The sequence below is a fragment of the Narcine bancroftii genome, chromosome 1 (assembly GCF_036971445.1).
Source record: "Narcine bancroftii isolate sNarBan1 chromosome 1, sNarBan1.hap1, whole genome shotgun sequence".
NCBI classification, from domain to species: domain Eukaryota; kingdom Metazoa; phylum Chordata; class Chondrichthyes; order Torpediniformes; family Narcinidae; genus Narcine; species Narcine bancroftii.
Window position 1 is genome coordinate 87,372,211 of NC_091469.1, and position 26,771 is coordinate 87,398,981.

At 40.7% G+C, this 26,771-nt stretch overlaps 1 protein-coding gene across 11 annotated transcripts in view; it reads right to left on the reverse strand.

The window, feature by feature from the left end:
• Positions 1 to 26,771, reverse strand: part of LOC138760976 (astrotactin-2-like) — a 1,981,947-nt gene that overhangs the window by 19,267 nt on the left and 1,935,909 nt on the right. For all 11 annotated transcript variants that reach the window (XM_069932424.1, XM_069932434.1, XM_069932420.1 and 8 more), the window contains one exon: positions 24,562 to 24,745. In XM_069932424.1, coding sequence (XP_069788525.1) covers positions 24,562 to 24,745 — 184 coding nt within the window. The remainder of the gene's footprint in view (positions 1 to 24,561; positions 24,746 to 26,771) is intronic.

A 26,771-nucleotide genomic window follows, 5' to 3' on the forward strand; every position in this document is an offset into this window, starting at 1 on the left:
GACATCAGTGGTGGGGAAGATATTGGAGTCCATCATAAAAGGAGAAATAGCAGAACACTTAGTCAGTAATAATAGTATAAGGGCTAGTCAGCATGGATTCCTTAAGGGTAAGTCATGCTTGACTAACCTTCCGGAATTTTTTGAGGATGTGACAAAGAGGGTGGACTTGGGAGAGCCAGTGGATGTGGTGTATTTGGACTTCCAGAAGGCCTTTGATAAGGTACCGCACGGGAGTCTAGTGGGCAAGATCAGGGAGCATGGTATTGGAGGTAAGGTGCTGACATGGATAGGAAATTGGTTAAGAGATAGGAAACAAAGGGTTGGAGTAAATGGGTCTTTTTCAGAATGGCAGGATGTGACGAATGGAGTGCCTCAGGGATCGGTGTTGGGTCCTCAGTTGTTTGTAATTTATGTTAATGATTTGGATGAGGGGATTATAAATAACATGAGCAAATTTGCAGATGACACTAAACTGGGTGGCGGTGTGGGGTGTGTGGAGGATGTAAGGAAAATGCAGAGGGACTTGGACAGGCTGGAGGAGTGGGCAGCTAAATGGAAGATGAATTTCAATGTGAACAAATGTGAGGTTATTCATTTTGGGGGAAGTAATAGGAAAGCTGAGTATTATTTAAATGGAGACAAGCTAGGGAGTGGGGAAGTGCAAATGGATCTGGGTGTACTTGTTCACCGGTCACTGAAGGCTAGCATGCAGGTTCAGAAAGCTGTGAAGAAGGCAAATGGAATGTTGGCTTTCATGAAGAGGGGATTGGAGTATAGGAACAGAGACGCCCTTCTTCAGTTATACAGGGCCCTGGTGAGACCCCACCTGGAGTATTGCGTCCAGTTCTGGTCTCCAAACTTGAGGAAGGACATACTAGCTATAGAGGGTGTGCAGCGCAGATTTACAAGGTTAGTTCCAGGGATGGCAGGGTTGTCATATGCAGCAAGGCTAGAAAAACTGGACTTGTATCCATTGGAGTTTAGAAGGATGAGGGGGGACATGATTGAGGTATACAAAATCATCAGGGGGATAGACAAGGTGAAGTCTGATTACTTGTTCCCAATGATGGGGAGATGAGGACTAGAGGGCATAGTTTAAGAATACAGGGTATGCCCTTTAGGACGGAGATGAGAAAGCATTTTTTTACCCAGAGAAGTGTGAATCTGTGGAATGCTCTGCCACAGAGGGTGGTAGAGGCGGATTCGCTGACTATGTTCAAAAGAGAGTTAGATAAGACTCTTGTGGGTAACGGAGTTAAGGGTTATGGGGATAAGGCTGGAAAGTGGTACTGATGGTAATGATCAGCCATGATCTAAAATGGCGGTGCTGGCCCGACGGGCCAAATGGCCTACTCCAGCTCCTATTGTCTATTGTCTATTGTCTATTGTCTATTGTCTAAGAAGGTTCCCGAAGTGGCTTAGGGTGCTGAAGGCTTCCGGATCATGTTAGAAGTTTGGATCTGGAGTTCAGGTTGCTAATGGATTAAACTGTATGACTGCAGAGGCTGCAGGTGTGCTGAAGGCAAATCAACAGACATTTAGTGACTCTGAAAGGACTCTCTTTTGCTTCTCTTCCTCTTGTACTATAAGGGGTCCCAGCTGACAGCTGCTGCCATACACAAGACCATAAGGCTTGGGTACAGTATCTGGCCATTTGGCTCATTGAGTCTGCTCTATCATTCAGATCATGGTTGATATATTTATCCGTTCATCCCCATTCTCTTGCCTTCTCCCCATAACATTTGATGCCCTCACTAATCAAGAACCTATCAACACCTGCTTTAAATTCTCGTGCCTTCTCCCCATTACCTTTTACACCCTTACTAATTAAGAAACTATCAATGTCTACTTTAAATAGACCACCCCCCAATGGCTTGGCCTCTACAGCCATCTGTGGCAACACATTCTGCAGGTTCACCAACCTCTGGCTGAGAAATTTCTCCTCATTACTGTTCCAAAGGGGTGTCCTTTTATTCTAGGGCTGTGTCTTATGGCCCTAAACTCTCCCACTATTCTACGCTTGGTTATCAAGCAGCCTGCAATAAAATCATAAATATTTGCTTTAATAAGATTGGTGATTTTTGTTCAAGAAACCTAGTTCTGTTATATTCACTTCCTCCAGCACCCCCCCCCCCCGCCCGATCACCCACCTTTCCTTCCTACCACTAGAGTGCTCCTTCCCCAGTAACCTCTCAGTTCCTTTCTTTTCTTGCCCACTTCACCTGGTATGAACTCTTCATATATCATACAATGATATAGGGCCTAAGCCAGAAACTTTGGTCATATATCTTTATCTTTGCTATCGCCTTTCCAAGATCGTGTTCTATGGCGAGCTCTCCACTGGCCTCCGAGACAGAGGTGTACCAAAGAAGAGGTACAAGGACTGCTTAAAGAAATCTCTTGGTGCCTGCCACATTGACCACTGCCAGTGGGCTGATATCACCTCCAACCGTGCATCTTGGCGCCTCACATTTCGGCGGGCAGCAACCTCCTTTGAAGAAGACCGCAGAGCCCACCTCACTGACAAAAGACAAAGGAGGAAAAACCCAACACCCAACCCGAACCAACAAATTTTCCCGCAACCGTGCCTGCCTGTCCCGCATCGGACTTGTCAGTCACCAACGAGCCTGCAGCAGACGTGGACATACCCCTCCATAAATCTTCATCCACGGAGCCAAGCCAAAGATGAATAAAGTACACGGTTTGACCTGCTGAGCTTTTCCAACCAGCAGTGTGCTTTTACTTCAATCAGACTTCTGTGATTTACTCCTCTCTTTTGGATTAAGTATGCAAGAATGAAGGAAAGTTAAAGAAAAAATACTTATTAACAAAACTTGAAACCAGATAGAATTAAACCTTACATTTGTAATTGATAATTTTCAACACCAGAGTAGTTGATTATCACTGACAAATGCTAATCATATAGATAAATAGATATTTGCATTTATAATCAATGGCACTGTATGGTTTAAGTTCATATCTACTATGTCAATACAGTAACTATTAAATGAGATGCTTTTCAATGATAAGGCAGATAATGAGAAACCATCAGTCAATGGCCCATCACAAAGACCTTAGATGGTCATATTAATCCTGTACTAGCACTTCCCTTGAAGTTGCCAAACAATTTAACATGCTAGTATTCACCATTGTTATAAATTCTTCATTAATATTTGCCCCTCTGTTTTGATTAACATTATCCCTGGCAACATTCATCAGACCATATGATATAGGAGCTGTAATAGGCTATTCCGCCTATCGCGTCTGCCTGTCATTTAATCAGGAGCTGATCCATTTTCCCACTCTGCCCCTCTGCTCAGCCTTCTCCCCATATCCTTTGATGCCCAGGCAAATCAAGAACGTATCCATCTCTGTCTTAAATACACCCAATGGCTTGGCCTCCACAATCGCATGTTGCAACAAATTCCACAGATGCAGCACCCTCTGGCTGAAGAAATTCCTCCACATTTCTGTTCTAAGCAGACACCTTTCAACCCTGAATTTGTACCCTTTTGGGAGTGAAACACAATAGGCTGCAGACGCTGTGATTGTAGTAAACACTCTTAAATGCTGGAAGAACTTAGCTGGTCTTTTCACATCTGGACCAGCTGAGTTCATCCAGCATTTCAATATGGGAAACAGCCTTTCAACATTTATCCAATCCATGTCTTTTAACATTCCTTCTTGCTCTTTCTGAAAAAGTAGCCTGTAAATTAGCAACTTCCATAACCACTCCACTTCCATCTCTGGAAGACCTGGCAACTGAATATCTGTTGAGTATTAATGTGCAAAAGCAATAGCAGTAAAACTCTAAGAAACCAGTGTCTGATTGCTTGGAAATATTGATAGTTCAGCATCTAGTTCACTCATTGGTCCAGAATGTGAGCTGAGGCTCCCGTGTACACATGGCATGTGCTGGTGCCAAGGCTGGGGCCTTGAGCATCAGGTACCTTCAGCCTTTACCTTAAGATTGGGCAACAGTTTTTCTCCCAAGCCATCAGTCTCCTGAATTCCATGAACATATGTGGATACTATATCGTGGACTTTTACTGTATACATCTTAATATCTCAATGTGTTTAACAATTCTAACTTATATTTATGTAAATATCCTCCATGGTCCTGGAGAAATGCTATCTGGTCTTTACTGTGCAAGCATGGTATGAACAATAAATAAAGCTAACTTGACTTGACTTGAGGTATCAGGTGTGTGGGTAGATTTACAGCCAGAGTCAAGGTCCATCACTTAGAGATCACGGGAGTACTGGATGAACAGAACTCATTGCAAGTTAGGAAAAGTGCCTGAGAATCTTGGATGAGCTCAAAGATGTTTGATGAAATGACAGCTGGAAAAGCAAAGGATTAGTCTTACTATCTCAATAGTATGTGGATTGGACTTGGCTGGAGAAAATAGTATTACTGAGATGGAAACCAATTATTCTTGGTGAGGGAAAGCCATGATCAGCAAGTGCTTTGTTGTTTGATGCTCCGACAGTGGATCTGGCTGGTGAGCTCAGCAACTGTGAAGAAAAACAAACGTCCTGCTTTCAAGAGCAACCTGCTATTATTCTGGCAGTTGGTGGCAATGTTACATGAAAACAGTCAAGAATTTCAGTTACGTTTAGTCTCCCAATGTGGAGAGCCAGGGATGAGTTTGTCTTTCTTTCAAGAGCCTGTTTTGTAGGCTTTTCATCTTTGCTGATTGGAGTTTATCCCTATCACCAGGGAAGGAGAGGGAATGCAAAAATAAAAGGGAGCAACCAGGACAGTATGCGTCACAGGAAAGGAGATCTGATGCCAACTGGTCATAAACAAAAAAATATTAGTAATATTGTGAAGGTGTGAAGGTAAAGAACAAGCAATGGTTGTTTCTCAACTGCAACAAGAAGCATTGAAAGCAAAAGGACAAAAAAGGTCCTAGTGTGATGGTGGATACAGAAAGGCATCACAATGCAAGTCAAAACTAAACAATTCAAGACTTACAATTGTTCCAAAATACCTGTTCCAGTATAAATCTACAATATTTATCAAGATTGAAAGATTAGGACTGGTTACCAGATATGCAATGGCCAATCCAAACACTGAGCAGAATAAAAACATTTTAAAATGACACTTTAGAATACATATTATATTTTGTTTTTCTCAAGTGATATAATGGCTCTAACATCTATGATTTTAGTTTGCAGAATAAAATATTCTATAGTAGTAGCAGGTGGGAATAAAATAGATAGAGTGCAAACAGAAGCATTTTGCATCATGTTCTTGTTATAAAAGCAATGCACAAAACTTGCAAAATTGACAGGCAGGATAAAAAAAAACAGCTGGTCCCATCAAATTGATCCACATTCACAATGACAGGAACATCTTGCTGAGATACTGTTCATAGGCTTCTTACACACTTCCCTACATGTCATAAACCTTCTGAGGCAATAGAAAAGAGAAAAGGAAATGTTGGATTTTTTTTCCTTGAAAATACCTCATCTGGCAATCAGAATGAGTAGCAGCATGGTTGAGAGCAATTCTTGCATTTTTTTATTCAATTAAGATCATGGATATATTGTAAAAACAAAATTAATAGAAAATGTTGCACAAATCCTTTCATCATCCAGACAGTTAATAGTTTGTAAACTGCTGAAACCATGAAGGAGGGCAGCTGAAGAATTATCTGAAATAATTAACTGAGTATTTATGAATGGTGTCAGAGATAAATAACTCTTCTGCTCCAGGGATAGTCTTTTACAAGTTATTCAAGTATTGGGCACAATGTCCATGAACTTCTCCATTTATTTAAAAAAAATAATCTAGAGATACAGATCAGTTACAGGCCCTTCTCGGAAGCTAAGTAGGCACAATGGTCAATACCTGGAGGGGAGACAGCATAGGAACACCAGGTTCTGTAGGCTTCTGTGAGGGCTGCTAGACAAAGTGACGACTTTCGTCTGCCTTATGGTCGACAAAAGTTAAAGAATTTCATGTATGTTTCTAAATGTAGTATTATGTGACAATAATGGAACATTTATCTTTACCTTTACTTTGCCAATTGGATTATGAAATGAGTTATAAATACAGAAATTGCTAGAAACCCTCAAAAGGACAGGGACCATTTGCAGAAAGCAGAGTTAAAGTTCTAGGTCATAGGCACTTCATGAGAAGTTAATCTCTCATTTCTTGGGTGCTGTGCATGTTATTCTGTGTGAGTGTGAATTCCCCTGTGCGTAAATAAAGCCCACTGTTGGTTGATAACCTGTATTGAGCCTTGATCCTCTGAACCCATCAGATCGTTTCTTGAGCACAATAGTCCTACTGCTATTTTTCAGTAGTATCACTACAACCATGTAAACATTCCAAGTTACCCAGTCATAGTTTCCTACATCTCCCACTCTCCTGACTCAAAAGCCTGAAGAAGTTGGAATTTATAAATGATTCCTTGTTGTGAGTTTTTGATCATACAATTTTGGCATTTGGACCCACCATGCACAGAAGGCAAATCGTGTCTTAATTTTGTTATTTATTGTTCCACAGACTAGCCATTAAAATGTCTTGAAATATTTCTCTTAATTCTTGACAGTGTATAGTTAACATTTCAAATGAAAACAAAACACACTTGTTGCATGGGATTTGCTCTTTGCATTGAGGATTACACATGATATATTTGACCGTTATCCTACAGCTGTGTTCAATGCTGTGTGGAAATTCTTCTAGGACATATTCAACTTTCTGCTGTGAGCTTCTTCACCTTTTGACTGTGTGTCAATAAAACTCTTCAATTCTAATCACCACTTGAAATATCTCCCACTGGATCTTCATATTCCTGAGCGACAAGGAGCATTTCATAGATAGATGCGACATCTGGTTTTACTTCTGTAGGCCATCACTCTCGCATTCAGTAACAAGTTATTTTACACTCTTCCTCCGGGTACGTTGAGGCCCACTTTTTCCAACATTTAACATCAATAATGTTGGTCACTAAAAATATTGCTGTTCTCAGCAGCTTATTTCAATTGGAAGTAGCCTTTATAGAGAGCTATTATGATGTGTAATCCAGATTGAATGGTCAACAGAGATTGGGCAGGAAGTTCCTTGGTTTTTTTTTCCAGTGGAGGATGAACTACCACATGGTCTCCAAGGCTGAACTTTAGTAAGGCTCCCTCCTCACATTGCCTCCACCCATAACCCCCTCCCTCACACCCACCCTACTCTTCATTGAATAGAATAAAGTGATGTTAAGTTGTGTTAAATTACATATTAGGGGTCTCTAAAGTGGTTGATAGGTCTATCCAAGGGACTGGAAATTGCCACAGGGTCGATAAATACTGGGGTGTTGATTGATCTTTTGGGGTCGAAAGAATTGTAGAGCCCAAGGTCCCCATTCCTGCCTGGGAGTCCGAGGTCCCTGCACCTGTCAGGTCCCCCTCCCTTCCAGGCCCCTAGACTTAAGCCTAATCAGCCTAATGGTTAATACACTTTTTTTCCCCACTTCATTTGTCCATGTTCCCTTTTACTCTTTTGGTCATATCTGTGAAGCTGATGTGTGGGACCTGGACAGGATGCAGTAACTGTGTACTCACAAGGCTTTAGGGATAAGTGCACTGAGCTGCAAAACTAAACTGGGGAAGCTTGAGCTGTTTTCTTGAAATGGAAGAAAGCTGCTAAAAAGGTTTTGTTAATGAAACAATATTTGCAATTGGTACTCAGGTGAATTGATCCATTTGACGTCATTCTTCTTGCTCTGACAGCTGATGCAACTTTTAAAATTGATTTTTTTAAAACTCAGTTGTTTCATTGTCACAGATTCGGAGATACAATTAAAAAAAAACTTTGTTTTGTGTGCTGTCCAGGCAAGACAACACATGCAGCAGGTAATGCGATAATAACATGTGAATAGGCATATTAGAAGATTTGGAAAAATTATGGCAGATGAGATTTAACATAGAGCAATGTACATTTTGACAGTGGAAATAAACAGGCAGAATACTATTTGGATGGGGTGAAAATTCAGACATCGGATGTGCAAAAGGGTGTCCTGGTGCATGGAAACCTAAAAGTTAATGACCAGGTGAAATTGGTTGTGAAGAAAGCGAATGCTATGTTGGCATTCATTTCAAGAGGAACAGTGTACAAGAGTAAAGAGGTGTTGATGAGGCTCTATGGGGCACTGGTGAGGCTTCATTTGGAGTACTGTGTGCAATCATAAGGGATTGCTTAAGGTGGTATGGGGATGGAAAGAAAAAGTTCAAAAACCACTGTTTTAATCATACCTCATTGACTCATTATGTGCACGGTTTCATAACTCCAAAGGAAATGGGATAATGTCAATTTTTCTCAAGTAAAATATTTCAGCAACAATTAGGTCTACAGCAGTGATTCTCAACTTTCCCTTCCCACTCACATACCACCTTAAGCAATCCCTTACTAATCACAGAGCACCTATGGCATAGGGATTGCTTAAAGTGGTATGTCAGTGGAAAGAAAAAGGTTGAGAACCACTGATTTAAATCTATGAGTCAAAATTATAGAGACATCATGCAGAACTAAATATTAGCAAAAAAAGACAAATATTATTACCACATTACCTGAACAGCCCATTCAGAATTCCTATGATCAACTATCAGTGGATCCTTTGCAATGGTAAATGCATGATGTTACAAAATACTGTATTTCTAATCATTTAACCAAATAGCACATGCCTGCAAAGTGCATTATTGTCAAATATTGGTGCAGAGCTGAACTTCTTTCTTGTTTTGAGAAATATCTGGTGTAAATTTCAGCATGAAATATTAAAAAATCAACTTTTTTTGTCCTTATATTACTATGATTCATGTGTCGGAATCTCATATGAATCACTTCCCATAAGTTATCTTTCATGATGAATAAGCCTAATGCATCCTCTAGAAGTTGCTTTCTAATAATAACACTGGAGAGCTTCAAGCCGAATACAAAGATAATTGCTTAGTTGCAGTGTCACATAGGAAGTTGGAGAAATATTAAAGTGACTTCTATTGAACTTAGTTTGTTTAATCTCACAATGATGCTGGCACATTGTGTGAGTTCAACTGACCTAAAAATGTTTTGTCACCGATTTTCATTTGTACTCAGCATCTGATGCCTATCATGTCACTAATTGGCCAGCATTGAATGAAGCCAGTTGCCCTGATACCACTTTGCAATGGTCACCATGTCCTGGCGAAACCTTTCACCATGTTCGACACTGACTACTCTAAGATCTGCAGGGAAGAAGTCCAAGTGTGAATGGAAAAAAAAATAATTTTCAATGATGCGTTTCACTTCATGGTTTTGGATGTTTGAAGTAGCCTTAAAATATGACAGGAAATTTTAAAAAATAGGTTATACCTAAAAAACAGTACATTATTGGAAAAATTTAGTAATTTTTGTGATTAGTAGCCAAAATACATAATCAATGCAGACAGAAGGAGCTATTGATCACAAGTCACTGGTTTGAGTTTCCAGAATGGTTTCTCTTAATATTTCCTTTTCAAATAGACCTTTTGCAGTGCTTCGGAAGTTACTGCAGACAAACAGAAAACTTCAGTGGTAATTCAGTCCCCAGCACTTACAGCTGCGAAGAAAGCACTTGGACAACGAAATCTTTGCTAATACTGACTTTTTTGTTGTAATGGGATTGTAATTTTATAATTGCAGCTTGTACTGGAATCTTATATCACTGCCCTTCATCTGTATACTGCGATGTCTTTCACTCTCATACTTATTAATTGCTCTTAGTTTGTCTATTTTGAAGGTTATTTATAACCATAACCATATAACAATTACAGCACAGAAACAAGCCATCTTGGCCCTTTTTGTCCGCACCAAACCAAGTACTCTCCTCTAGACCCACCAACCTGCACCCTGCCCATAACCCTCCCATCCATATATCTATCCGATTTTTCCTTAATTGACAAAATTGACCCTGCTGCCACTGCTCATTCCCAGAAGCTGATTCCACACAACCACCACTCTCTGAGTGAAAAAGTTCCCCTCATGTGACTTCTAAACTTTTCCCCCTTCACTTAACTCATGACCTTTTGTTTCAATCTCTCCTACCCTCAAGGGAAAAAGCCTATCCACATCAACTCTATCTATCCCCCTCATCATCTTAAATACCTCTATCAAATCCCCTTTCAACCTTCTATGCCCCAAGGAACAAAGACCTAATCTGCTCCATCTTTCTTTGTAATCTAGATTCTGAAACCCAGGTAACATTTTTATAAATCTTCTCTGCACTCTCTCTACCTTGTTGATATCCTTCCTATAATTTGGTGACCAGAACTGCACATAGTATTCCAAATTTGGCCTCATTAATGCCTTGAATAGTCTCACATCATCTCCCAACTCCTGTATGCTATGCTTTGATTTATAAAGGCCAGGATACCAAAAGCCTTCTTCACCACCCTATCCACATGAGATTCTACCTTTAGGGAATGATGAACCATTATTCCTTGATCTATCTGCTCCACTGTTCAATGCCCTACCATTTAATACATATGTCCTGTTTTGATTATTTCTTCCAAAATGAAGCACTTTGCACTTCTCAGCATTAAACTCCATCTGCCACCTTTCAGCCCACTCTTCTAAGCAGTCCAATGTCCATCCACATATTTACTAATCCAATTTACCACCCATCATCCAAGTCATTAATGTAAATGACAAATAGCAAGGAACCCAATACTGATCCCTGAGGCAGTCTGCTTGTTATTGGTTTCCATCCTGACAAATAGCTATCCACTACAAGTCTCTGGCATCTCCCTTCCAACCATTGTTGAATCCATTTATTACCTGAAATTTCCTAACTAACTTCCATGCAGAACCTTATCAAAGGCCTTACTGAAGACCATATAGACAACATCCACTGTTTTCCATTCATCTACATTCCAAGTCACCTCTTCAAAAACTTCAACAAGATTGGTCAAACATGACCTTCCATGCATAATGCTGTGTTAAGTATTCCTGATCAAAGCCTGTCTCTTCAGATACTTATATATATTATCTCTAAGAACACTTTGCATTAGCTTACCTACCACTGATGTCAAACTTACAGGCCGATAATTGCTAGGCTTCCTCCTCAAACCCTTTTTAAACAAAGGAGCCACATGTGCAATATGCCAATCCTGCGGCACAATACCCATTTCTAATGACATTTGAAAAATTACTCTCAGAGCCACTGCTATTTCCTCACTAACTTCTCTAAAGGTCCTGGGGAAAATCCTATCAGGACCTGGAGACATCCACCTCAATATGCTTCAAAAGATCTTTCTTAATCACCATATTTTTGATAATTAGCCTCTTTGCTTCCTTTACCCTGTACAATTCAATATTTTTCTTCTTAGTGAATACCAAAGAAAATAACTTGTTCAAAATCTCCCCCATCTCATTTGGCTCCACACACAGTTGTCTGCTCTGATTCTGTAATGGACCATTTTTATCCCTCAGCCTCTTTTTGCTATTAACATATTTATAGAAACCTTTTGGATTTATTTTCACCCTGTTTGCTAAAGCCACTTTGTACCTTCATTTAGTTTTTCTTATTTCTTTCTTAAGATTCTTTTTACATTCAATGTATTCTCCGAACATCTCCTTTATTCCTTGTCTCTTATATTTATTGTCGGTTTCCCTCTTTTACGAACTAAGTTTCCAATATCCCTTGAAAACCATCCCTCTCTCAAACTTAGATTCTGCCTTTTATCCTGATAGGAACATAAAGATTTTATACCCTCAAAATCTCACCTTTAAAAGACCTCCATTTCTCTACTATATCCTTCCCATAAAACAAATTGTCCCAATCCACTCCTCATAAATCCTTTCTCATCTCCTCAAATCTAGCTTTTCCCCATTCAAAAACCACAATCTTAGGTCCTGACCTATCCCATTCCAATATTGCATTGAAGCTAATGGCACTATGATCACTGGACTCGATGTGCTCTCCAACACATACCTCCGTCACATGATCTATCTCATTCCCCAACAGTAAATCCAACACTGCCCCTTCTCTACTTGTAGTTCTACGTATTGCTCTAAAAAACAATTCTGCACACATTTTACAAATTCCAATCCATCTAGCCCTTTCACAGAATGAGTTTCCCAATCTGTATTTGGAAAATTAAAATCTCCCACTATCACAACCCTGTGTTTACTACAAATATCTGCTATCTATCTATATGTATGTGTGACTACCCATTTCTCATTCCTCAATTCCACCCATATATCCTCTCTGGACAAACCCTCTAATCTACCCTACCTCACCACCACTGCAATATATTTCCTGACAAGCAATACTACACCACCCCCTCTTGCCCCTCTAATTCTCTCATACCTAAAGCAATGAAACCTAGGAATATTTAGCTGCCAATCACATCCCTCCTGCAACCATGTTTCAATAATCGCTACCACGTCATATTGCCAAGTGTCGATCCACACCCTCAGCTCATCCACTTTCCTTACAATGCTGCTAGCATTAAAATATATGCATTTCAGAAATTTTCTGCTACTTATTCTCTGTTTGCCTCTATCTTTACAAGCAACTCTATTTTTATTTCTATCATCTCCTCTCCATCTTTGTGCGGAGAATCTTCCTTCACTATCAACTGCCTGTCCACCCCCAAACTTTGTCTACAAGCTTTCTCTGTTTGCAATCTAACTTTCTCCTTGTTGTTCTCCTTCTCTTGGTTCCTTCCCCCAACCATTCTAGTTTAAAGGCTCCTGAGTAGCCTTAGCAAATGTCCCTGCCACGATCTAGTTTTGATGGGTCTAGATCAGGAAAGATCTCACCAGCTCAGCAACTCCATAGTGACTGTAAAGGTAAACAGACATTCCACTAAATGCCTAATCGACACGGGATCTACTGAGAGCTTCATAGACTCATGGACTGTGCAAAAATACAACCTGAAGATGGATCCTTCTAATTACTGCATATTTCTCATGTCTCATTCGCATTCTACACGTGTTCAACAACACTGTATAATACATCTGTCATTTGAAGTGGGGGGGAAATTCTGTAAATTTCACTTGCATATACTTGATGAATTGTGTGCCCCAGTGTTATTGGGTCTGGACTTCCTGTGTCACCTTAAAAGCATGACCTTGGAGTATTCCAGTCCCCTCCCCCCATAACGATTCAAAACTAAGAGCCCCTAAAATTAGAACCCACATGCAGTCTCTCCACACTGAATATCGACCCCCCTCGTCTCTTCCCAAATCTGTCCTCAGACTGCAAACCCATTGCTTCTGAGAGCAGGAAGTACAGTACAGCAGATTGAGATTTTATCAAGTCTGAGACACAATGTCTCAGACTTGAAGAAGGTATAATTGAACCTAGCACAGCCCGTGGAGAGTGCAAGTGGAAGTGGTAAAAGGGAAAAACAAGTCTTGGCTAGAAATTGACTATAGCCAAACTGTTAATCCATACACACTCCTGGACGCATACCCCCTTCCTTAAATGGAATGATATTGCACAGTATCGCATTTATTCAATCATCAATCTGAAAGTTGCCTATCACCTGCTGTCAATCGGTTCTGAGAACTGTCCATATATGCCATTTAAGGCTAACAGTCATCTCTATCATTTCCGGAGGGTCCTTTCAGTATTTGACCAGAGGACCCATAAACTCAGCAGCAATAGATATTCATCAAGACAAATAAATACTTAAACAAAATTTTCTTTTAATTTTCTCTAAACATGAAAACAGAATCACATTTAATTTATCACTATTGACTTAACTAAGTTAACTCAACCCCATTTTAATTCTAAGTATATGTGTATGTAATGTATGCGTAAGTTCAGAAAAGTTATTTGGTTCACAGTCCAATCTCACTTCTCACTCCTCTAAGTTCACTGGTTGCAGGCAGTTCTTATACTGTGCACATAATTTAACATTTATAAAGGTTCACCAGGCTTTGGTACTTGAAATGTAAATGGTTACCATTCAGGAAGGTTCTTGTAGGTTTTTAGAGAGAGATTTGTTGTTCCACGACATCCACAACTGATTTACTTCCATCAACCACTTCAGTATCTTGCTGATGAAACTTGCCCCTTCAGGGTTCTTCAGATGATAACCTCTTTCTTTCAGATCACACAGAGTTCCCTTTTGTTTCACTTATTCCAACTGAAACATTAGACAGCCAGTCCTCTCCTCTTGCATGAACCACAAGGGTTTTGACCAGGCTGAACAAAGCACTTAAACCCATCTTTCAAATGGGGTTTTCCACAAGTTTGCCAGCTTGTCCTGTTCCAATCCCAGCTGCTGTTGCTGGCTGTAGCACTGTAGAACTCTCTCCCTCTCTCTCTCTCTCTCTCTCTCTCTCTCTCTCTCTCTCTCTCTCTCACACACACACACACACACACACACACACACACACACACACACACACACACATACACACACAGAAAACTTTTTGACTCTCTCTGCTTGCAAAACTACATGATCCTCTTAGAACAACCTCATACAATCTGCAGCTCTGACAAGCTTTCATCTTTTACCCTTTTGTAAACAACAATCCATTAGTGAAGTCTCTTGGGCACTCTCCAAAGCTCTTGCAAAGGCTTTGGGGCCGATATATCTAGCATTAGCAGAGCTCCAGTATTTCAAGTAAGATCTGTTTTAAAATGTTTGTATGTAACTACTCTAACAAATCTTTCCCGATTTATCTCCCCAAAACATATCTATATACTCTGTCACATTAATAACAGGGTTTCTATCTTCCAGAAACAGATGGACAGAATGGTGGATGAGTATGGGTTGAAGGCTACCTTCCCCGACCTCGATAATGTCACCATCTGTGGCCACACCTTGGAAGACCATGATGCTAACCTCCAGAGTTTTCTCCATGTGGCAAAAGCCCTGAACTTCACATAATTCTGACAAGTGTGTGTTCAGGACTAAACGTCTGGTTATCCTTGGCTACGTGGTGGAGAATGACATCATTGGCCTCAATCCTGATAGGATGTGTCACTTGTTAGAGCTCCCCATCCCCAGGACCACAAAGGTTTTGTGGAGATGCCTGGGTTTTTTTTCCTCATATTACACGCCGTGGATCTGTCAATACACTGATAAGGTTCAGTCTCTCTATAAAGCCACTAATTTCCGCCTCTCAGCTGAAGCACGACCAGCTTTTAACTACCTCCAGAACCACATTGTGAAAGTTGCCATGCATACGGTGGACGGGAATATACCTTTCTAAGTGGAAAGTGACATAGAAACATAGATAGAAACATAGAAGATAGGAGCGGGAGTAGGTCATTCGACCCTTCGAGCCTGCTCCGCCATTCAACGAGATCATGGCTGATCTTAAAGTTCAGTACCCCGTCCCCGCCTTCTCTCCGTAACCTTTAATACCCTTACACTGAAGAAATATATCTAATTCCCTCTTAAATATATTTAATGCACCTGCCTCTACTGCCCTCTGTGGCAATGAATTCCACAGATTCACCACCCTCTGGGTAAAGAAATTCCTCCTCATCTCGGTCCTAAATGGTTTGCCTATTATCCTCAAACCATGGCCCCGGGTTCTGGATTATCCCATCATTGGAAACATCCCATCTGCATCCATTCTGTCCAGTCCTGCCAGAATTTTATATGTCTCTATGAGATCCCCTCTCAATCTTCTAAACTCCAGGGAGTACAATCCCAATTTGCGCAATCTTTCCTCATAAGTCATTCCTGCCATTCCAGGTATCAGCCTGCTGAATGGCCTCTGCACTCCCTCCATTGCAAGAACATCCTTCCTTAGATAAGGTGACCAAAACTGCACACAATACTCCAGGTGGGGTCTCACCAAGGCCCTGTACAGCTGCAGTAAGGTATCCTTGTTCCTATACTCAAACCCTCTTGATATGAAGGCCAACATACATTTGCCTTTTTAACCGCCTGCTGTACCTGCATGCTCGCCTTCAGAGACTGATGTACAAGTACCCCTAGGTCTCTCTGCACTTCCCCATCTCTTAATCTATTGCCATTCAAATAGTAATCTGCCCTCCGGTTTGTATTACCAAAGTGGATAACCTCACATTTATCCACATTGTAGTGCATTTGCCATGTATCTGCCCAGTCTCCCAATTTATCTAAATCACACTGGAGCTTCCTGACCCCCTCTTCCATGCAAACAACCCCTCCTAGCTTAGTGTCATCTGCAAATTTGGAGATATTACATCCAATCCCCTCATCCAGATCATTAATGTAAATTGTGAACAGCTGGGGTCCCAGTACAGATCCCTGTGGTACCCCAATGGTCACCGCCTGCCACTCAGAAAATGAGCCATTTATCCCAACTCTCTGTCTTCTACCTGCCAGCCAGTTCTCAATCCACATCGATACTTTGCCCCCAATCCCATGAGCCTTGATTTTGGAAGCCAGTCGTTTATGCGGGACCTTGTCGAAAGCCTTTTGGAAGTCCAGGTACACCACATCCACTGGCTCTCCCCCATCTATTTTACCTGTCACCATCTCAAAGAATTCCAATAGATTTGTCAAGCACGATTTACCTTTTGTAAATCCAAGTTGACTTCATCCGATCCCTTCTCTGCTAGTCATATGCTCCTCTATTACATCCTTAATAATGGATTCCATCATTTTGCCCACTACTGATGTAAGGCTCACTGGCCGATAATTCCCCGCTTTTTCTCTACCCCCCTTTTTAAATAGTGGGGTAACATTAGCTACCCTCCAATCCATGGGTACTGATTCTGAGTCTATCGAGTTCTGGAAAATAATTCTTAAAGCATCTGCTATCTGAATGGCCACTTCCTTGAGTACCCTAGGTGTCTGACGCTTCAGACATTCATGCATTCATGTTTAATAATGTCAAGAGGGGAAAAATCAAGAATGACAACATTGCTAAGTGGAGGATTGAGCTCTCCACCTACAATTATGACATCGACTATCGGCCTTGAGGCCTTAATGAGCCTCCAGATTCCTTATCTAATGGAAGCTGTGCCTCTGCACACACCAGTCAACTGCGGTCTCTGCATAATGAGCTCTGCCATCCAGGAGTTACCCAGATGACTCATTTTGTTAAGGCACACAATCTGCCCAACTCCATGGAGGACGTCAGGGAAATGACCAGGTCTTGCCAGGTCTGCGCGGATTGAAAGCTGCATTTCTATCACACAGCGAATGCACACCTGATCAGGTCATCCAGCCCTTTGAATGGCTTAGAGTCTATTTTAAGGGACCTCTCCCTTCCACAAATGGGAACACTTTCTTCCGCTCTGTCTTTGATGAGTACTCCCGCTTCCCATTCAGCATTCCATGTTCAGACACGTCCACTTCATCAGTGATAAAGCCCCTAGACTCCATTTTTTCCTTGTTCAGGTATCCCAGCTATATTCATAGTGACCAGCGCTCAGCATTTATGAGTGATGAGCTATGTCAGTACCTGCTGGTGAGGGGCATCACGTCCAGCAGGACTATGAGCTACAACCATCAGGGGAATGAGCAGGTTGAAAAGGAGAACACCATGGTCTGGAAGGCTGTAAAACTGGCCCTGAAGTCAAAAGGCCTTCTAGACTCACGCCGGCAGGAAGTCCTCCCTATAGCACTTCATTCCATCAGTTGCTACTATGTACCACGACCAACGCTATTCCTCATGAGCTCCTATTCACTTTCAAGAGAAGGTCAGCATCAGGAACCATACTCCCAATCTGGCTCACCATTCCTGGTCCAGTCCTTCTCAGGAAGCACGTGAGGAGAAGCAAGACCGACCCCCTGGTAGAAAGGGTGCTCCACACCAATCCCACACATGCCTATGTGTAGTACCCAGATGGCAGGGAGGACACTGTCTCCATTATGGACCTGGTACCCACTGGAACAGAGGATCCATTGCCTCAGGTGCCCTGTAAGCCTCAGACCTCATTCTCTTCACCCCCAGTCAGGGCCTTGGGGGATCCGGTTCAGGAGGAAAGTGCATCCCCCTCCACCTTTGAGCCAGAGACCCAGCCCGCCTCTCCTCCATTATGAGGGCAGGAGACCCAAGGAGTCCAAGGCCCTCTGATTCTAAGGTGCTCCACCAGAATCTCCAGATTCCTGGATCACTTAAATCTGTAAATTTGTAAATAACTCTATATTTTTAAACCATTTTTATCCTAACCCATGTTTTCTGTCTTCATTCACAGACCCTAACTTCTACAGGAAGGGGTGAATGTAGTGAACTGAGATTCACTGGTAGTGTGTTGTGCTGATGGCTGGCCCCACCTCCCGGCTCTTCCCCCATCTGCTTACTTTATAACCCTGGTTTTCCGCCTAAACCCAAAATTCTTCTAAAGACTACTGTGAGACCCTACCATTAGTTGTAACCTAATAAAAGCATTTGTTCTCCCTCCGGTCATGAGAGCTTTTATTCATGCTATAGTCTGTAAAATGTATTTATTTGTTTAATCATTTTTTCTCACCCTGCCAGACTCTTCTTAAAAAGGAGGGTGAATGTGGTAAAACACTGTTATGCTATGATTGGCTGCTGTCAGGTGGGCACACCTCTCAAGACCAATCCTACCCCTAGCCCTTTCATGCTCCCCATTCCACTCTGTCTCGATCAGTCAATAAGGTTGACAACTGTTCCAGTCTATAGTTAATAAAAGCCTGATTGTTTCACAACTCTATACTTCTGTGATTATTGATAGTGCATCCGTTTCCTTGCCCTGTTTTCTGCAAATTTAAAATTCAAAATGGTGCTGGAGCACGGCAACCTTATGTGAGCTGCCCGCAGAGCATGCAAAGCAAAGTTTTTTGTTTACAGTATCCTGAACCCATGATAATAAACATCATCGTAAAGGAAGTATCACATCAGAGAGGGAGCAGATAATCCCTAATTTTGACAGCCTGCAGAGCGATTTGATCCACTGTGTCCAGCTACAAATGCAAATTATATGATCTTCATACAATTTGAAATTAAATGTAATTGAGGTGCTAAAATCAAACACTAACCACTTGGTGGAATATGTTATATGTCTAGTTTTAATCAAATTAACTTGTTTAACTTGAAAACCAAAATATTAAAATTGGAAGTGAGGTTATATATCTTGGGGGTGTACAACAGGTCAGGCAGCTTGTGTGGGGAAAGTAATTTTATCACTGCCATGCTGTTTTTGTTTTCCCAAATTACCAGCCTAGTAGGAAGAGGGATTTCAAACATGCAATTGAATAAAGGCAACCAAAAAACAGAAAAAGTTAGAAATTCTCAGTCAACTCCGCAGCATCATGTTGCTCTTTCCTAAAGATGCTGTCAGACTTTCCAATATTTCCAGCATTTTCTGTTTTCATTTCATATTTCCAGATTTTATGAGTTTTAAATAAAGGCTGAAGCTAGCAAAACCTTTCTGAAAATTAAATTAATAATATCAATTAAATGATAATGATAATTTAGGCATACAGGCTGGGAACAGGCCCTTCCGGCCCACAAGCCCACACAGCCCAAATTCACCCAGTTAACCTACTTATATGCATGCCTTTGGAATGAGGAAGGAAACTGGCGCACCCAGAGAAACCCGCACGAACAGGTACAAATGCCTTACAGTCAGCGCCAGATTCAGATCAGGTCGCTGATGCTGTAATAGAGCTGTGCTAACTACTTCACCAACTATGCTGCATTTTGTTTTTGAACATTATTACAGACTCCTGATTCTTCCCTAATGATTGACATGGAAAACATTGAGCAATTTCTTACCATTGTTCATTTTCTGGAGGCAGGGGGTGAGCTGGCATGAGGTAGAGGACAAGAGTTAACACCATAAGAGCAGAAATAGGCTATTCAGACCATTGAGTCTGGCCCCGCCATTCAATCATGAGGTGATCCATTTTCCTACTCAGCCCCACAGCCTGGCTTTCTCCCCATAACCTTTGATGTTCTTGCTAATCAAAAACCTATCAATCTCTGCCTTGAATGCACTCAAAGACTTGGCCTCCACTACAAACTGTAGCAACAAATTCGCCACCCTCCGGCTTAAAAAAAAATTAAGAAACATCGCTGAAGGTTCCCATGTCAATCAGATATGAGGCAGAGATGAAGTTATCAACACATGTAAGGAATCAACCCCAAAGCAAGTACCATAGACTGTGCCACACGTTCATCTACAGAGCAGGCTAATCGATGACTGCTGACCAGCACTTGTGGCTGCCCTAACTTAATGAAAGGTAACAGGATGCCATCAGCTCAAATGCCCAGCTCCTTGCTTTATAAATGTATATACCACCCCCCCCAACATTTTTGCAGCATAATTATTTTTGAATGTTAAAAAAATAAATCTCAAACTCATCCAATAAATTAAATCAAAAATCCATGTAAAGAAAATGTAAAATTAACTTGGGGCACAGTGAAGGAAACTTCAAATGTGATCAAAATTAAGTTATTTGGAAAAATTAAGGTGGAGATAATAAACTAACAGAAGAAACATTTAAAAAAAAATTGGGGAAACCAAGCCATCAGCACATTCCCAATCATTCCTTTGAAGTTGTTTTTTTTTGTCATGAGATGCTGCGCCTAATTTGGAGCTCAATTTGCTTTTGAAAAGTAATTTTCACAACAGACCTTATAAAATGCACATTTTGGAAAAGCAGGTGCGTGAAACCTTTGTCTGCTGAGCAAAGAAATGAGGTTGATATGCACGTAAATTGGAAGTCCCTCAGAAAGTAAGGAAGTGAGTTGAAGATTTTACAGCCAGGAGAGAACTATACCTGACTAAATATCCGCCAAATAACAGAGACGATATAACAACACAAAATGCTGGAGAAACCCAGCAGGTAAAACAATGTATATAGCAAAGATAAAAATACATAAGCAACATTTTGGGCTTGAGCCCTTCATCAAGGAATGAAAAAAATGTAGACAGGCTCACAAATAAAATGGGTGGGGGAGGGGCAGGGGAGGAGTACAGTTCCACTAGGAGGAGTTAATAGGCGGATAAGGGAGGAAGGGTACACCAAATAACAGGGGGGTGGATAAGAAAGGGAGGGACACATCAGAAAACAAGGGGGGGGGTAGATAAAGGAAGGGGGACAAACCAACAAACAGGGAGGTGGATAAAGGAGGGAGGGCACACCAGCAAACAGGGGGGGGTGTATAAGGGAGGAAGGACACACCAGCAAACAAGGGGGTGGATAAAGGAGGGGGAATACAACAGCAAACAAGGGGGGAGGAGGTAGATAAAGGAAGGGGGAGACACACCAGAAAACAAGGGGATGTAGCTAAGGGAGGGGACACACCAGCAAACCAGGGAGGGGTGGATAAGGGAGGGGGGACATACCAGCAAACAGTGGGTGGATAAGAGAGGGATGGCACACCAGCATTACCTCCTGCCTGTGGGACTGTGCTCTTTCCCCCTGCCCCTCCCCCCCCCACCACCATTTGGTTTGGGTGTGATCAAGTTATAAAGTACAGTGTTTGACCTGCTGTTTCTCCAGCATTGTTGTTTTACTTCAATCCAGTTATCTGCAGATGTTCGTGTTTTACTCGCAGAGATGATATGTGAGGTTTATTATGCAGTGACTGACCACAAAATGAGTTGTGTTTGTTGTCAAATTGCAATGACTTTGCTATTTCCGTGCTTGCATATTTTGACAATGAAATCCCCAAGATGCTGCCTGTCACACAGTGCATCTCTATTAACTGTGTTGCCCATAATCTTGCCCATTTGAACTGATATGAACACCAGGTATTTATGAACAGATCCCATTGTTAAATAGAGGCAGCAACCTGGTTATGTTAAGTTTAGTTCCTTGAAACAGTCCATAAACTGATTTGCGTGTAAATTAGAAGCAAACAAATCCTCCCCAAAACAGAGGTAAAAACCCATGGTCCAAAATATTTGATCCTCCTCTTCTTGATGTACTACTTGGCTTTGTCTCAGCGCTGCATCATGCTGACATCTGTTTTCTACAGTGATCCCTAGCGTACTGCGCAAAAAACACTTCCTTTAATTCTTTCATTTCACCAAATATCTTTGATGAAAACTAACACTACCCAAAATTAAACCAAACTAATTTATATATACTATACCCTGTTGTTAATGAATACCACAAAGTATTTTAATATTATTCGTGAGACTACTGTAAATCCGATTTTCCACTGCCCATGGAGTGTCTATACACTGAACATCTTGGCTCATGATCAAGACATTTTGCCCACAGTCCTGTTCTGCCATTCGGTAAAACCTCATTTTGTTTCACTACTGAAAAGTCACTTTTTTTTTCTTGCACTCACTGAAACTGAATATTTATTGATCTATCCTTTGATATTTATTCTCTCTTGCCCTGTCTTGCATTTGTGCTCATTTCAATTTTTACTATTGCAGTTATTACAGCAAGTAAGAATCTTGGTACATCTGCATATTGTACTGATGTATATGACAATAAACTCACACTGATCATGCATGCCCACCTTCACCCATCATCTCCAATCAAAGTGCATTACAGATACTTGTCTAAATCAAAGCCATACTCTGTATCATCAAAGAGTTGCTGGAGGAACTCAGCAGGTTAGACAGCATCTATAGGTAGAAACGTTGAAATGGTCAGTCAAGTTTTTGCAACTGAGCTCTTCATCATGACTAAGATAAAACATACGTAAAGGAGGAAAGAGCTGTGTGAAACATTCAAAGGCGATAGGACAGAAAGTGTGAGAGGAGGAGAGTCAGGTTGAGGGAGAAACCATGAGAAGGGAGGAGGAAGAAACGTACACTGAGATCACCCAATGCTGTATATTGGGTTGGACTCTTTTGCATGCAAAGCTCTGCCTCACCTGGAAGGTGTCAAAATGAGTTTTGCACTTTCTGCAGTTACAGCAGGAAGTACTTGATCCTCAGCTACTGCATTCAGTGTAGTGGGTTTGGCCTCCTCTACATCAGAGACCAAACGGAGTTCGGGTGACCCCTTTACTGAATACCTACACATTGTCTGTGGGTCAAAACATGAGCTTCCTGCAGTCAACCATTTAACTCTCCGCAACTAATTAACTACAGTCTGTCCTTGGTCTCATTCATTGAAACAACACATCATATTCCTACTGGACAACCCTATACCTAACAGCATGAACAATGATTTTTGGTAACCCACTACCCCCATCTGATTCTACTGTTTCCATCTATTCTTTAACTACTGTACTCTTGCGCTTTTTTTCTCTTTCTAACTTTTTCCTCCCATTCCTAATGCTTTCTCCTTCTCCCTGTCTCTCCCTCCACCTCCCAAACCTTCCGTTCTATTCTCTGAGCTCTTCCCCCAGCATCTTTCCCCTTTATATACATAATTTTACCTATTGTACTTCCGTATTGATAAAGAGTTCAGACCTGAAACATTGACTGACCATTTCTAACCATGGATGCTTTCTGACCTGCTGACTTCTTCCAGCAATTCTTTGTCAGGGTTCCAGCATCTGTAGCGTCCATGTTTCCCTGAACCATCACAATGGATAAGGGCTTCCAGCCACGGGAAATGGATCTTCTTCAAGTTGACTTGGCTAGATATCTCCCATCCTTCATGGCGCTGCATCCAAAACCCAGAACTCTCACTCCAACAGTTTTATGGAAGTACCTTTTATACCTGTACCTCTAATTCATGAACATTTCACCAATGCCAACGGCTTATTGCCATCACTCTGCCATGACCATTCATCATTTTGAAAATATCCATCATGTTCTTTTTTCCTCAACTTACTTTTCGCCCATGAATACAGAACCAATCTCTTCAATAGAACGTGTAACTGTAGTCACTGAACCCAGATAGAATTATTTTAATCCCTTTCCAGGCACACATATATGTCTTGCAATGAGACAATCAGAATTAAACAGACTAGTCCAGTTGGTGTTTAAGTTTCATCATGATGTTGCCTTTCATCGTAAAGCCGAGAATTTTAGATGTCTTATTAATTACTTTCTCAACCTGCCCTACCAATTTCAATGACTCTCAATTTAAAAACTCTCTGTGAATTTCTATTATATTATGGTCCTTCTTCCCCAGGCAATTCTTTGTTGTGAGGTTAATCATTAGACATGACCAGATTTTAAAAAAAGCCACATCCCTGGTTGGTTTCACAACAAATATACGCCACAAATTCTCCCTCAAGAATATTATTGTCTTTTTTTCTAATGGAATACATTTATTCATTTCTATATAGTTTAAGATATAATATTGAAATATTCGAACAAATATGGGAGCCTTACATTAAATACAATAGCGAAAACCTACCGGGGACAAACATTACCTAAGTTGATGGAAGGAGAAGGGAAGTAAAGAATGGACTCAGTAGAATTTCTGGTGTATTTTTGTTGAATGACAACATTGTCTGACTGGTTTAATGCAACCTAGATTGTATACCTAAAATGGATGAGGGGGGGGGTGGGGGGGTGGCTTGGGAGGAGGGGGGGGGGGAGAAAAAGTCACTGTATATGTGTGAAAAAGAAAAAGTGTATATCATGGCTAATGTGATTTATGGTGTGAAAAATAAAAAAATTAAAAAAAAAGAATATTATTGTCACCTAGATTGGTGTAATCTATGTGAATATTAAATACAGACATTGCCCTGCAGTTCTTTCTAGCTCTTATTATTTGCTGATTTACACCCTTTCCTACCTTGGACCAAGTTCATCTTCACTGCGCCACCCAAAGTCTCCAAACTTTTCATAATGTGAATTGTAATGATGTATCACTCGAAAGACCATGGGCGTAGAGATCTCCATCAGCATGTTGTAGGCTGTTTGTTGTTCCTTTCCACTGGTGTAGCCATTAAATAGGGTGTAGATCATCTCTGCTATTTCTGCAAAAAAGACAGGAGAGTTGGAAACAGCTTTGTAGTGCTCTCCCAAATACAGTGAGAATACAACCTACATGTTATCCCTTGGAATAATCACATCATTATCCTGCTCACCTTTGGCTGCATGGGCTGCTGTCTGGATAATTTGGCAATGACACATAGTGACAACATTCTGCCAAGGACTGATCTATTTGCAGCTATATATCTATCAAGCATCTTCACCGTATTTCTTTCACTCTCAACAGAATTTTGGAAGCTCAATATGGAAATTTGAATATTTGGATGAACTAGAAAGGAGAGACAACATGCTTTTCCCTCTTTTCCTATCCTGGTGATGTCTGCAGCATAAAGCGTTTGAGAATGCAAGTTGACTGGAAGAGATAAGCTAGCTGCATTCCTTTCTTTCTGTTATGCACTAAAGCTGATAACTGCCACATTATTTGGTAAGTTAGGAAAAGACCATTGGGCAAAGGATATGACCCCGATTAATAAATCCCAAGAGAATTCTAAGGAATATGTACTGATATGGAGCAGTCTGTTCACATTTTCCAAAATCCTAGGGGTCTGAAGGGATAGAATGACATGATTTGTCAGCCAAGAGGAGCTCTCTGGACAGCAATTCAAGTTGTTCATGGCTGTAAAGGAGTTCTCATGCTTCGCAAAGTGATTAAATCTCTGTATGTGCAGCTCTATTCATGTTTGTGTTCAAACAACCAAAGAACCACTTTAACATTTGACTCGATTTTTCTCTCTGCTGATGCTTCATGAGAGTTTCCAGATTTTTTTCTGTTTTATTTCATGTCTCCAGCATCTGTTGCTCAGAAATTGCTCATTACGTGGCCCACTGTTAATCTTCAGCAAATAGAGGAATCTTTGTTAAAATCCCTCAATATCACAAATAAGAACAGTCTCGGAGTCAAAACCAAGTATAATTATGGGTAAAACATGAACGTATGCAGACATCATAATTGAAGTAAAAACACAATACTGGAAAATTTCAGCAGGTCAAACAATATAGAGGTATTTTATATAAAGATGCATGGGCTTGAGCCTTTCGACACTTCAATAAAGCATAACACAAAATATGAGCTCTTCATTAAGTTTGTTGTTTATGTGTTTTTATCTAAGTATAATTATGCATGGAAGAGAGAAAAAAACCAACAGCTTCAGAAACTCTTTGGCTGCTCCATTAATTAGTTTTCATGATTTCTGCATTGTTTATGCTCAAATCCTCCTCATTTTTGTCAGAACCTGCAATTGGGGAAATGTTTATTGACCATAAAAGTCAGTGTATAACTCAAGGTGGTATACAAATTGTTGTTCACTTTTCTAGCCACTTAAAAAAAAAACTACTTATCAAATTATGTTATACAGACTTAATTAATTGCAAATCAAACCTGTTACACCATCTGCACTTCCAAGCTTAACTTGCAATCTCATTTGCCTTGGTTTTAATTTATGTAAATTAGAACTGTAGAGGCACATTGCAAGAGGTACCTGACGTGAATTGGGAAAGGGGGCACATCAACCTTGACTCAATGTAGCTAGAAAATTCGATTGTGTGAACATACACTGTCAGAAGGAAAGGCAAAAATAATGCTTTGCAACTTTTACCTTTAAGAGAGATTATGAAATCAAAATCGTGAGAATGATTGGGGAGTATCAACGAACAGCAGTTCATCAGTTTCATGAGATGTGGTTTATTTCTTCCACAGCCTCTTTAGATAAGTGTCTTTAAAACAGCAAAGAAATGAGATGACAAATGACTGGCTGCCTTCTATTGAAAATACCCAAATGTAAGTGGCTGGCTTATATCAAATCAGTCTGTAAATTTGTGAGATAAGATTTTATTTCATAGATTTTAAGTCAAAGATTTTACTGGAATGAAGAGTTATAATGCAGCAATTATTGCATTAGTATTTATTCAGGCACAACAAATTTCAATTCAGTTGATACTTTCCTTTAGAGAAAGCCTCTGAATTCATCTCATTTAACACTTTAGTCTTTCAGTTAATTTAGAGAGGAAGGA